Raw genomic sequence first — 12,566 nt, 5'->3', positions numbered from 1 at the left:
ATGTTGTACAAAATATAATGATACAGGTACGTGGCGACATGTGCAGCCTGCTAGTTCCCATGACCAAACATGTCGGGATATGGGTATATGTGGCTAAAAAGTGATGGCGGCTGAAGAATGGAACCCAAGCAACTACCAGAATGTCCAGTCTCCTAGGATGCTGCTAGCATGGTGTCAGACGACTTGCAGCCATAGACTTGCGACCCATATGCATTCTGGACATCAGTATACTAGCAAAATAATTTAATTGAAACACTATAAAAATACATTTACACCAATAACATGAAAGAAAAAAAAAAAAAAAAACACATGATGTCAAGATACAGGTCATTTATATGTTCCAGGATGTTATTTCATACAATAATGCTTTCAGTTGTCTTGCTTCATAGGTAACAGTGTTCTTGCCAATGTGCATCTTCTCTTCTTCCAGTGGTTGCTCGATTATGGCTGGGGTGTTCTTGCCATAAACTGTCAAAGAAAAATAATAAGTTCACTGTATGGTATTGTTGTGATAGTATTTTACAAAAGTTTTATACCATTAATACATAAGTTTAGAAATGCTGATTTCTGCTAATTAAAAAGGCGGCATCAGCAACAGTACTCTGGGCCAGGTATCAAATAGTTCGATCCCATTCCGAGTAGCTACAGTAATATGTTTTACTGGTTGTTAGCCAAGAGTGTAGAGACAAGGCTCAAAGGGCATGTGCCTAGGTACTAGTGTTGGTGCGGATCTTATTTGTACCAGTAGAAAGGATTTTTTTCTATTCCATTACATGAGGGTGCACCAAACTGAATCTTTGCTCCAGGTTAAAAAATCCTAGCGTCATCTCTGCCCTTAGTTATTCTGGAGAGGTTATGTCACACACACCCTCCCTAAACTTATGCTAGTGGACAACATTTTTGAATCCCTAAAGAGAATTTAGGCTGGCGAGAGAGGGCCTCAAGTGGGTGCATTTTGTATCATTGAAAGGAGGTCTAGTTTTACCTCTTTAAAGGGGTTGTCTTATCTCATAATCTCATACACTACTGTCAGATAGGTACGGGTCCCACCTTCGGGACCTGCACCCATCTCTAGAACGGGACCCCTGCAGTGAACGGAGAACAGTCGTGTATGTGCGGCCCTCCTCTATTCATTTCTCTGGGAGTTGCGAATATAGCCGAGCAATGGCTCAGCTATATCGGTCAGTCCCATAGAGGTGAATGGATTAGTGGCAAAGCTTGTGTGGTGCACTCTCCATTCAGTCCTATGGGACGTCTGAAAATAGCTGGCTCTGCTATGTTTGGAACTCCCATAGAAATGAATGGAAAGCTCGGTGCGCCTTCGTTAACTTTGGGAGCCCCTGTCTAGAAATAGACGTGGGTCCCAGAAATGGGACCCGCACTTATCTGACATTGGTAGCATATCCTAGTGATATGCCACCAATGTCTCAGATGACATAACCCCTTTAAATTGTATTCTAAGTGATTCCTGATCCTTTACAAAATAGGTAAAACACATGTACGTCGGCTCCATGATCTGTGTTCACCTTTGCAACCCTGTCCCATAACCTTTTAAAACTTACTTTCACAATGTTCCAAAAACTGAATACATTCATAGATGACACTGTCCTGGAGCATGATCATGTGCTTTGACATGTTCTCCAGCAAGGATAGGAAGCACCTCTTTGCATAATACCATGTGTCTGTTCCAAGCTGTAAAGCAAATCAAGAGATATTGTCAAGAAAATCATTATGTACAGTACAAGCAGCTACCATATTGCTGTAAAAGAAGAAGAAGAACATGTACCTAAAAATTAGACCCCCTTTGCCAGATCAAACATTTATATTTATAAAATGCACAAAACGCATTTATAAAATGCTCCAAATTGAAGTATGATGAGACTGTTACACTATGAGCCCTCAGGCCAATCATAAAAAAATTGTAGTTAAAGGGATTCTGTCATCAGATTTAACCCCTCTACCTAAACATATGCTCATGTCCAGACTAATAAGAAGAATCATAAGCTGGCCTTATTAAACCTCACTGTGTTTCTATTTGCCCAAAAAACAGGTTTTTATAACCTGTCAATCACTTACTTAAGGTGCCCAAGGGGGGGTCCGTTAATACAGGGTGCCCAGCCACCCCCCCTCGCTGTCCGGTCCCAGCGCCGCCTTCCCCGTCTTCAGCATTGCTTATAGCAGTGTTTCCCAACCAGTGTGCCTCCAGCTGTTGCAAAACTACAACTCCCAGCATGCCCGCACAGCCAAAGGCTGTCCAGGTATGCTGGGAGTTGTAGTTTTGCAACAGCTGGAGGCACACTGGTTGGGAAACACTGGCTTATAGCACAGACCTGTCACTTACCAGTAGGAGGAGCGCCCGGCCGGTCACAGACATGTAAGTATAATGCTTCTAAAATTTCTAAGTAACCATGGCAGCCAGGACAGCAGTAGCGTCCTGGTTGCCATGGTTACCGTTCGGAGCCCCAGCGATTAAACTGGGACTCCGATCGGAACTCTCCACTGCCACCAATGAGGTGGGGGGGGGGGGGCGCACTGGCCACCAGTGAATTTAATACAGGTGAGGGAGGGAGGAGGGGCCGCACTGGCCACCAATGAATTTAATACAGGGGAGGGAGGGGGGGCCGCACTAGCCACCAATGAATTTAAAACTGGGGAGGTTGGGGGTCTGCCCCCTGCTGCCTGGCAGCACCTGATCTCTTACAGGGGGCTATAATACGCACAATTAACCCCTCAGGTGCGGCACCTCAGGGGTTAATTGTGCGGATCACAGCCCCCTGTAAGAGATCGGATGCTGCCAGGCAGCAGGGGGCAGTCATGTACACAGTTCTTAGTATATTCTAACTTGAAGCGTCCATAGAATATACTGTCGGATCTGAGTTTTCACGATGTGAAAACTCAGCTCTGAAAAAGCTGTATGCAGACGGATCTGCGGATCAGTCTGTGCTAAAGTAGCCTACGGACACGGATCACGGACGCAGATGGCAATCTTGTGTGCCTCCGTGTTTTTTCACAGACCCATTGACTTGAATGGGTCCGTGAACCGTTGTCCGTCCAAAAAATAGGACAGGTCATATTTCTTGGACAGACAGGAAACACGGATCACGGACGCGGATGACAAACGGTGCATTTTCCGAGTTTTCAACGGACCCATTGAAAGTCAATGGGTCCACAGAAAATCACGGAAAACGGAACAACGGACACGGATGTACACAATGGTCGTGTGCATGAGGCCTATTACTCATTTTTGGCTACAAAACCATTTTTTCCATTAGTCTTCATTAAAAATGTTCAGCCATTTCTGAGATACAAGAGTTAAAAATCAGTCTATTTGCTCCAATCATTTGATGGCTCATGTGTAGCTCTTATTTCTGATCGCCTAACTTCATAAACACTTAGAGCTCAGTGCTTACCAGAGTGTTTATGAGGTCAGGAGATCAGAGATAAGAACTACATATGAGCAGTCAGACGACAGGATTCAAAGAAAACATGAAGTAACTGTGACACTGGCAGTCTGTGCCCGTCGTGGTCTTGCTGTCCCGGGCAGGTGTGGATGTTGCTCTGCTTTCCCTGTGTGACTTAGGATTAGAGCTCTGTGAACTTTCCTTCAGCACTGAGAGAGTTAATGCTTCCCCCTGCCCCTGTCCAGATGCTGATTAAGTTGCTGATCAGTCTCCCTATTTAGCCGAGTTGTGGTTCTACCTCATCGCCTAAGCTTTGAGGTTATTCCTTGCTGGTAACCAGTGAAGGTGATCTCGTGTGGATATCAGTGTACCGAACCTTGCTTGTCTTCCGTTTCCGCTCCTTGCTGCCTGCCCCGACCTTGGAACTGTGACCTGGATTACACTTGTATTCAGACTACGCTTTTGCCTGTGTCCTTGGTGCTTCACACTTCTGATTCCTGTGGGTCAGCAGCCAACTACACCAGGACTACTCCAGGAGGTAGAAGCCTGGTTGGTTCCTTGCGGCAAAGTCCAGATCCCTGTACAGGGTTTAAAGGGTGAATACCAGGGAACCACCAGGACAATGCCCCTAGGCTTAGCCCAAAGCCAAACTGGTTAGTTGGCACAGTGGGTGCACACTCACTGTCTGTAACAGTGACAGCTTGTAACAGACTGATTTTTAACTCTTGTATCCCAGAAACGGCTGAACATTTTTAATAAAGACCAATTGAACCAAATTATTTGTAGCCAAAAATAAGTAAAATGCCAAAAGAAAAATGCCACAAAAGGTGTACATAACCTTTAAATAAGAGTGTCACTGTGGTTGGCCCAGCTGCCCATGAAGCTGGACCCCAAGTGATCTTGGCTGGTTTTTCATAAGACAGACTTTTCTAAAGCGGTATTTCCAACCTAGATATTTGATATATCCACAGAATGCGCCATAGACGTCTCACAGATGTTGGTTCCACCTCTGGCATCCACACCTGTGTACATACTGGGGGGGTCCCTTAACCCGCTTAGCGAAGCAACCATTCATTTTCCACCAGGATGCAGTGGTGGTCACTTCACCAGGTGGGGTAAGGGACCCCCAATCTTCACACAGGTGTAGATTTGAGAGGTAGAGCCTACATCTATCAGACATTCATGGCATATTCTGCATCCATAGAGTTCAATTATTTTATTAAAGAGCAGATAGCTTTACAGGACTATAAGAAAGAGAGAGGGACACACTTTATTTTTTATATTTACAAAAATGATATGATGTAAAAAAGTACAGCTTTTTACTTCCCTAATAGACTAAATGCCTGAGGTCTAGTTCATATATTTCGACTTGCCTTTTTGTTGTACGGCTCCAAGCTTTTGATAACTCGTGATATGCCAAATTCATAATTCCCTTTGGCGCAGTAAAGAGTTCTGCAGAAAAACAGAAAACACATAAATCATTAGGAAACGCTCTAAAAATACCAGATGCTGAGAAAAACTTTGCAAGGACCATACATAAAGCGTTCTTCTACAGTACATGATGAGTCTACTATTGTGGACAGTTTGTAGGAGCTGATGATGTATATGGTTTGGTTTGGAAATTCTATGTCAACTTCTTGCTTAGTATATTTTCTGTTAAACTGCAGATGTATGTTCTACAGACACGCCATCTAGAGGGGAAAAATATACAGCCTCCTATCTGCATGCATTGTTATACACCAACAGAGACAGGGGTCTGCATATGATCCCCCAAGGAGGTGGATGTGCATGTTAAAGGGGTCGTCTCACCTCAGTAAGTGGCATCTATTATGTAGAGACAGTTAATACAAGGCACTTCCTAAAGTATTGTGATTGTCCATATTGCTTCCTTTGCTGGCTTGATTCATTTTTTTCATCACATTGTACACTGCTCGTTTCCATGGTTACAGCGTGCTTGCACACTATAGGAAAAACCGCCGGACTCACTGGTGACTGGGACAGCTGGAGTGCGCATAGGCCATCACTTCTTCCTATAGTGTGCAATCACGACCACTGCTGCTGGATTGCCGAGTGGTCATAACCATGGAAATGAGCACTGTAAATTATGATGGGAAAATGAATGAAGCCAGCAAAGGAGGCAATATGGACAATCACAATACATCAGTAAGTGCCTTGTACTAATGTTGTCTACATGATGAATGCCATTTTCTGAAGTGAGACAACACCTTTAACATAGAAACATAGAATGTGTCGGCAGATAAGAACCATTTGGCCCATCTAGTCTGCCCAATATATCTGAATCCTATGAATAGTCCCTGGCCCTATCTTATATGAAGGATGGCCTTATGCCTATCCCATGCATGCTTAAACTCCTTCACTGTATTTGCAGCTACCACTTCTGCAGGAAGGCTATTCCATGCATCCACTACTCTCTCAGCAAAGTAATACTTCCTGATGTTACTTTTAAACCTTTGCCCCTCTAATTTAAAACTATGTCCTCTTGTAGCAGTTTTTCTTCTTTTAATTAGTCTTTCCTCTTTTACCGTATTGATTCCATTTATGTATTTAAAAGTTTCTATCATATCCCCTCTGTCTCGTCTTTCTTCCAAGCTATACATGTTAAGGTCCTTTAATCTTTCCTGGTAAGTTTTATCCTGCAATCCATGTACCAGTTTAGTAGCTCTTCTCTGAACTCTCTCCAAAGTATCAATATCCTTCTGGAGATATGGTCTCCAGTACTGAACACAATACTCCAAATGAGGTCTCACTAGTGCTCTGTAGAGCGGCATGAGCACCTCCCTCTGTCTACTGGTAATGCCTCTCCCTATGCACCCAAGCATTCTGCTAGCATTCCCTGCTGCTCTATGACATTGTCTGCCTACCTTTAAGTCTTCTGAAATAATGATCCCTAAATCCCTTTCCTCAGATACTGAGGTTAGGACTGTATCACTGATTCTATATTCTGCTCTTGGATTGTTACGCCCCAGGTGCATTATCTTGCACTTATCAACATTAAATTTTAGTTGCCAGATTTTTGACCATTCCTCTAGTTTTTCTAAATCCCTTTCCATTTGGTGTATCCCTCCAGGAACATCAACCCTGTTACAAATCTTTGTGCCATCAGCAAAAAGACACACCTTACCATTGAGGCCTTCTGCAATTTCACTGATAAAGATATTAAACAATATTGGTCCCAGAACAGATCCCTGAGGTACCCCACTGGTAACAAGACCTTGGTCTGAATATACTCCATTGACTACAACCCTCTGTTGTCTGTCCCTCAGCCACTGCCTAATCCATTCAACAATATGGGAGTCCAAGCACAAAGACTGCAATTTATTGATATGCCTTCTATGTGGGACAGTATCAAAAGCCTTACTAAAGTCTAGCTATGCGATGTCTACTGCACCTCCTCCATCTATTATTTTAGTCACCCAATCAAAAAGAAATCGATAAGATTCGTTTGACATGATCTCCCTGAAGTAAACCCATGCTGTTTTTCATCTTTCGATCCATGGGATTTTAGAAGTTCCACAATCCTCTCCTTAACTATGGTTTCCATTAATTTCCCCACTATTGATGTCAGGCTTACTGGCCTATAGTTGCCCGATTCCTCCTTACTACCTTTCTTGTGAATTGGCACAACATTTGCTAATTTCCAATCTTCTGGGACGACTCCTGTTGCCAGTGATTGGTTAAATAAATCTGTTAATGGTTTTGCTAGTTCACCGCTGAGCTCTTTTAATAGCTTTGGGTGTTTCCCATCAGGCCCCTGTGACTTATTTGTATTCATTTTAGACAGCTGACTTTGGTAAAGACACATGCATCAAAAGAATCATTAGTCTTCTTTCCTAACTGAGGTCCTTTTCCTTTAACCACTTCCCGACCACCCATTGACTATTAACGTCCTGGGCGGTCATGTTTATCTCTGAATGGACATTTTGGAAGATTGCAATTCAGAGATTGTCAGTGACAGCAGGGCACCCTAGACAGAAGGCAGAGAAGGTTCCTGGGTGTCCCTGCCTTCTAGATCGCTATATACACTATGCTGCTTCCTGTCCCAGCTGTCGGATCTTCCATACACTTCGATCAGCCCTGCACCGAGGCTGTACAGCGCTGCATTATGCTGTACAACCTCTCTGGGGGCTTTATTTCACATGTAACTGGGGCTACTATGTCAGCCTCAGTTAAAGGAGAAATCAATAGTAAAAAAAAAAAAAAAAAATATATATGAAGTTAAATGTCCCCCAGAGGTCTTGTATAACCTTATGAGGGACACAAAGTGTAAAAAAAAAAAAAAAAAAAAGTTTCTCATTTTAATTCCCCCCCCCCAAATCAGTTATTGAAAATTTTTTAAAAATAGAAGAAAAATTAAATACATTTTTGGTATCACAGTGTCCACATATGATCTACCCAATTAGATGAATACCATAAGAAATAAATAAACATTATGCCAAAACAGATTTTTTTAGTTAGCTCACCTCAATTGGCTCTACAAAAATATCACATGATCTACCCCATCAAATGAATGGTGTAAAAAAAAAAAAAGATGCCAAAACAGCTTTTTTTTGTCACCTCACAAAAAACATACTATCAAATCAATCAAAAAGTCATATGTACCATATGTACCAAAGTCATATGTGTAACAAGCCCTCACACAAGACTATAGCCAGAAAAATGAAAATAATAATATGGCTGTGAGAAAAAATATAATTAAATTGAAAAATATTACACCAAACAGCTTTTTTGTGACTTCACCTCCCAAAAGATTTTGATAAAAAGCAACCAGAAAGCCAAATGTACCTCAAATGGTGCCAATAAAAATCTACAGCTTATCCTACACACACCTAGTGTGCAGCTCATTAAACAAAAAATATAAAAGTTATCGCTCTTCAACTATGGCAGAAAAGTCCATGTTAGAAAATCCAGATGCCGCTCCTTCCCTTCTGAGCCCTGGCATATCCCCAAATAACAGTTTACGACCACAACTGAGGTCTTACTGTATTCAGGAGAAAATGGGTAGCAAATTGTGTGTGTGTGGGGGGTATTCTCCTGTTATCTTTTATGAAAAAGAAAGTTTGAGCCTAATGCACCATTTTCTTGTAAAAAAAAAAACATTTTCATGAAACATTTTCATGAAACACCTGTTGGGTCAAGTCCTCATTACACCCCTTAAAAATTCCTTGGGTTGTGTAGTTTACAAAATGTGGTCACTTTTGGGGGGTTTTCACTGTTGGGATACCTCAGGGTCTCTTCAAATGCAACATGGTGCCCAAAGACCGTTCCAAAAACCATATGGTGCTTCTTGCCTTCTGAGCCCATCTGAGTGCCCATACAGTGAGTGGTATACGACCACATATGGGGTGTTTCTGCAAACTGCAGAATCAGGGTAGTAAATATTGAGGTTTGTTTTGTTGTTAACCCTTGATGTGTTCCAGGAAAAAATTGATTAAAATGGAAAATCTACCCAAAAAAAAAGAGACATTTTGAAATTTCACCTCTATTTTGCTTTAATTCCTGTGGAATACCTAAAAGGTTAACAACATTTCAAAAATCAGTTTTGAATAGTTTGAGGGGTGTTTCCAAAATTGGGTCATTTATGGGTTGGTTCTATTATGTAAGCCCCACAAAGTGTCTTCAGAACTGCACTGGTCCTTAAAAAAAAAAGCTGACTTTGGAAATTTTCTTTAAAATTTCAAAAATTGGTTCTAAAATTCTAAACCTTTTAAAGTCCTAAAAAAATAAAGCCAATATAAAGTAGACACACGGGGAATGTTAAATAATGAATATTTTATGAGGTATCACGATCTGTCTTAAAAGCAGAGAGATTCAAATTTAGAAAAATGTTTTACATTTTTGTTAACTTTTGGATTTTGTTTTATAAATAAAGGTAAAACATATTGACTCAAATTTACCATTAACATGAAATACAATGTGTCACTAGAAAACAATCTCAGAATGGCTTGGATAAGTAAAAGCGTTCCAGAGTTATTACCACATAAAGTGACACATGTCAGATTTGCAAAATTCAGGCCTGGTCAGGAAGGGGGTAAATGGCCCCAGTCTGCAAGTGGTTAAAGAATATTAGCAGAATCTGGACAGGCTCTTGGAAAGTTGCACTTAGGCCTCAAACTGCCGGCCGTATGCACCACGCATCACGTATGTGGACCCATTCACTTGAATGGGTCCGCAATTCTGGAGATGCCGAACGGAGTCACAGAACGGAACACCGGAAGCACTATGGAGTGCTACGGAACGGACATACGGATAGCACACGGTGTGCTGTCTGCATTTTTTGCGGACCTATTGAAATGAATGGGTCCGCATCCTATCCACAAAAAAACGGAACGGACACAGAAACAAAATACGTTTGTGTGCATGAGGCCTAATTCAGTACAATCTGCATGTGATAGAGCGGGAGACACTGAGCAGATTAATATATAGTTTGATGGGAAAGAGTCAGCATAACTTGTCATTTATTGAAATTTCTACTTTTTTATGCTTAGCAGTCGTGGGCTTTCCTACTCACTGACTGACAGCTAACTCTATTCTCTACGCAGAGTTAGGTAGGTGTCATCAACCACATGACTTCCGAGCAGAAAAACAACAGAAATTTAAATTAAAGTAATAACATGTTTTTCTGAATCATTTCCCAGAAAAACTATACATCAATCTGCTCGGCTCCTCCTGGAGACTGCATTGCATTTAATGGTGACAGGTTCCCTTTACGGGGAAGAACTTCATGCTCACTTACCCAATAACTAAGTTCACGATACAAAGATGGTAAATTTTCTTATCTGGGTAGTCATAAGCAATCTGCTCTTCTTCTTTCTCTATCTTTCTCATAAATTCTTCGGCCTTGATGAACAAAGAACAGAAGGTTATACATAAAATCCTCTCGCCTGGTGACTGCTGTCCTCCACGAGGAGCTTAATCTGCATATCATCAAATGTTACAAATATATATAATATAGTCCTATAGAACGCTTTAAAAAATATGTCTAAAGATGTGCCAGTTATTATGTAAAGAACCAGTATTTATTCTTCCTGGCACCAATTATGTGTCCTGCATGTTCTTTTATACAGGGTGGCCCACGAAAATGTAGCCCAACTCCAGCGATAGTATGACAGGATGAATGAGCAAGTGGATTGTTTTTTTTTTTAAATACTGTGGGGGATTAGCTCTTCTTAGGGGGTCATTCTCACAGGTTACTTCGCCAGACACGGATATAATGTCCAAACAGTGCATTTATTGTGCAACACCAGCAACAACAAAATAATAAACACTCGCCTGTCCAGGCTCTAACTAAACAAATGGATCCCTGACTCACCTAAGTCCCTGTTCACACCCTGATGCTGCGGGTAGTGTTTGGGAGGTTTTCCTTGAGCTCATCCAGGGGATGTGGATTGTTAGCGGACACTTTCTGTTTTGAATTTCCCCACAGATGAAGATCACATGTGGAAAAAGTCTGGGGAAGGTGGCGGCCATAACCTTATGCTCACAGTTCGCTCCTCCGTAAACAGTTCATGAACCCGTGCCAGTGAGTTCCCTGGGGTGTCGCATGTTGCCCCAGGACATTTTTTCTTCTGGTATTAGTTGGTTGTAAAACTGTTCAAAGGTGTTCAGGTAAACTGCGGTATTCACAGGTGATTTGAAGAAAATTGGGCCCACTATTCATGTTCCTGACACTGCGCACCAAATGGCAATTTTCTAGTCATGAAGTGGTGTTTTAAGAGTCAAATGAGGATTTTCAGCGGACCAGTACCTCGTATTCTGGGAATTTACGTGACCTGATAAATGAAACCAAGCTTCATCCGTCATTAAGTACAGCAATGGGTCCAAATGTCTGTCAGCAGTCATAGTCAGCCCCCAGGTACAATAGTTTACACGTTTAGCTTTGTACTTTGGACGACTAAGACAGATTCACTATGTTTGATTTGGACATATTGGAGACGGGCTAATTTTTTCATGGGCCACCCTGTATTTTACATGATTTTGAGGATTGTATGTAAGATCTAATCAAGGTAATTCAGCAAACGTGTGTAAAGCTTTTGCTAATAAAGTTAAAAACATAGAGAGTGCATCCAGAAAAATCACTTACGCATTTTGAACTTCTAAGTGCCCTCCATGTTTTTAACATTGTTAGAATAAAGCTTCATCACGAACCTTTTTCCTACACATTTGCTGGATTACCTTCATTGGATGATTGACACGAGTTCTAAGCTTGCCTGGTGCCTCTTCCATGCCATCTGTTGGTTTAGTCTGGGAATTAGCTTTGTGTTTTTCAGTAACTCTTAATGTAAAGATCCACCTTTAACACTCATCTTGCTGTTTTCCATTTTCATTTACACGCAGTGTAGAAAAATATATGACTACATGGAAACCATCAAGCAGGATACCCGCTAATGATGGATTCATTTGTACTGGAATCTAAATATTGCATAACTCTTCTAACTGGTTCTTCGCACGTATACCTGTAGCAAGTATAAGGGATCCATAAACAGCAGCTTATCGACAGTTTCCAAGGAGCAACACAATTTCTTTTTGCAAGATACTATTTATATCGCAAAGGTTTTTAAGAAACCTTAAAAGATTTTAGATTTTACATATGATAGGCTGGACAAAGGAGGCAGTTAGTGGTCTCATCAGAACTTACCAGATCATTTTGGCTCGTCATGATGTAGGACACACATAGATTTGCAAGGACAATAGCGCTGACATTCAGGATCTGGAGAGGAAGACATATGTAATTTTTAGCTTTTTTGATAAATACAAAGGCTTTTATGAAGAAGTGTATGGCACATATATTCCAATGTCCTTTCTAATCTGAATAATGAAAGGATGACTATTGAGGACCTTGAATGAAGGTGGTGGAAAAGCATGTTCTCCGAAATAATATCCAACACACATTGGCAACATTAAGCATTACAGATCATATATGCAAACATTACAAGCCCATGCACCAACTATTAAAAACTATGGTAAGTGAGGCAGTATCCCCCAAGTAACACATCAGACCTATATACTATGTCCTATATGGTTTACAGCTCAACATAAAGCAATACACCAGCGGACGCCCTGGAATGCACACCCTTGACTGCCCCAATCTTTTTCTTTGCTGTCATTTGTTTACTATCAGGTGAAATCCTGGTTATACTTTCAATT

At 41.3% G+C, this 12,566-nt stretch overlaps 1 protein-coding gene across 1 annotated transcript in view; it reads right to left on the bottom strand.

Moving 5' to 3' along the window:
- Positions 1–242: 242 nt before the first annotated feature.
- LOC122939210 (tetratricopeptide repeat protein 30A) overlaps positions 243–12,566 on the bottom strand; it is a 39,512-nt gene continuing 27,188 nt past the window's right edge. Inside the window, exons 15-19 of the mRNA XM_044295245.1 lie at positions 12,058–12,129; positions 10,156–10,259; positions 4,775–4,853; positions 1,563–1,692; positions 243–468 (exon numbers count right to left, since the gene is read on the bottom strand). Of these exons, the coding sequence (XP_044151180.1) occupies positions 332–468; positions 1,563–1,692; positions 4,775–4,853; positions 10,156–10,259; positions 12,058–12,129 (522 nt within the window). The 3' untranslated portion in view covers positions 243–331. The remainder of the gene's footprint in view (positions 469–1,562; positions 1,693–4,774; positions 4,854–10,155; positions 10,260–12,057; positions 12,130–12,566) is intronic.

Source organism: Bufo gargarizans, chromosome 5 (assembly GCF_014858855.1).
Source record: "Bufo gargarizans isolate SCDJY-AF-19 chromosome 5, ASM1485885v1, whole genome shotgun sequence".
NCBI lineage: Eukaryota > Metazoa > Chordata > Amphibia > Anura > Bufonidae > Bufo > Bufo gargarizans.
Note: the sequence above shows the minus strand (reverse complement) of the source record. Positions and strands in the feature narration are given on the sequence as shown.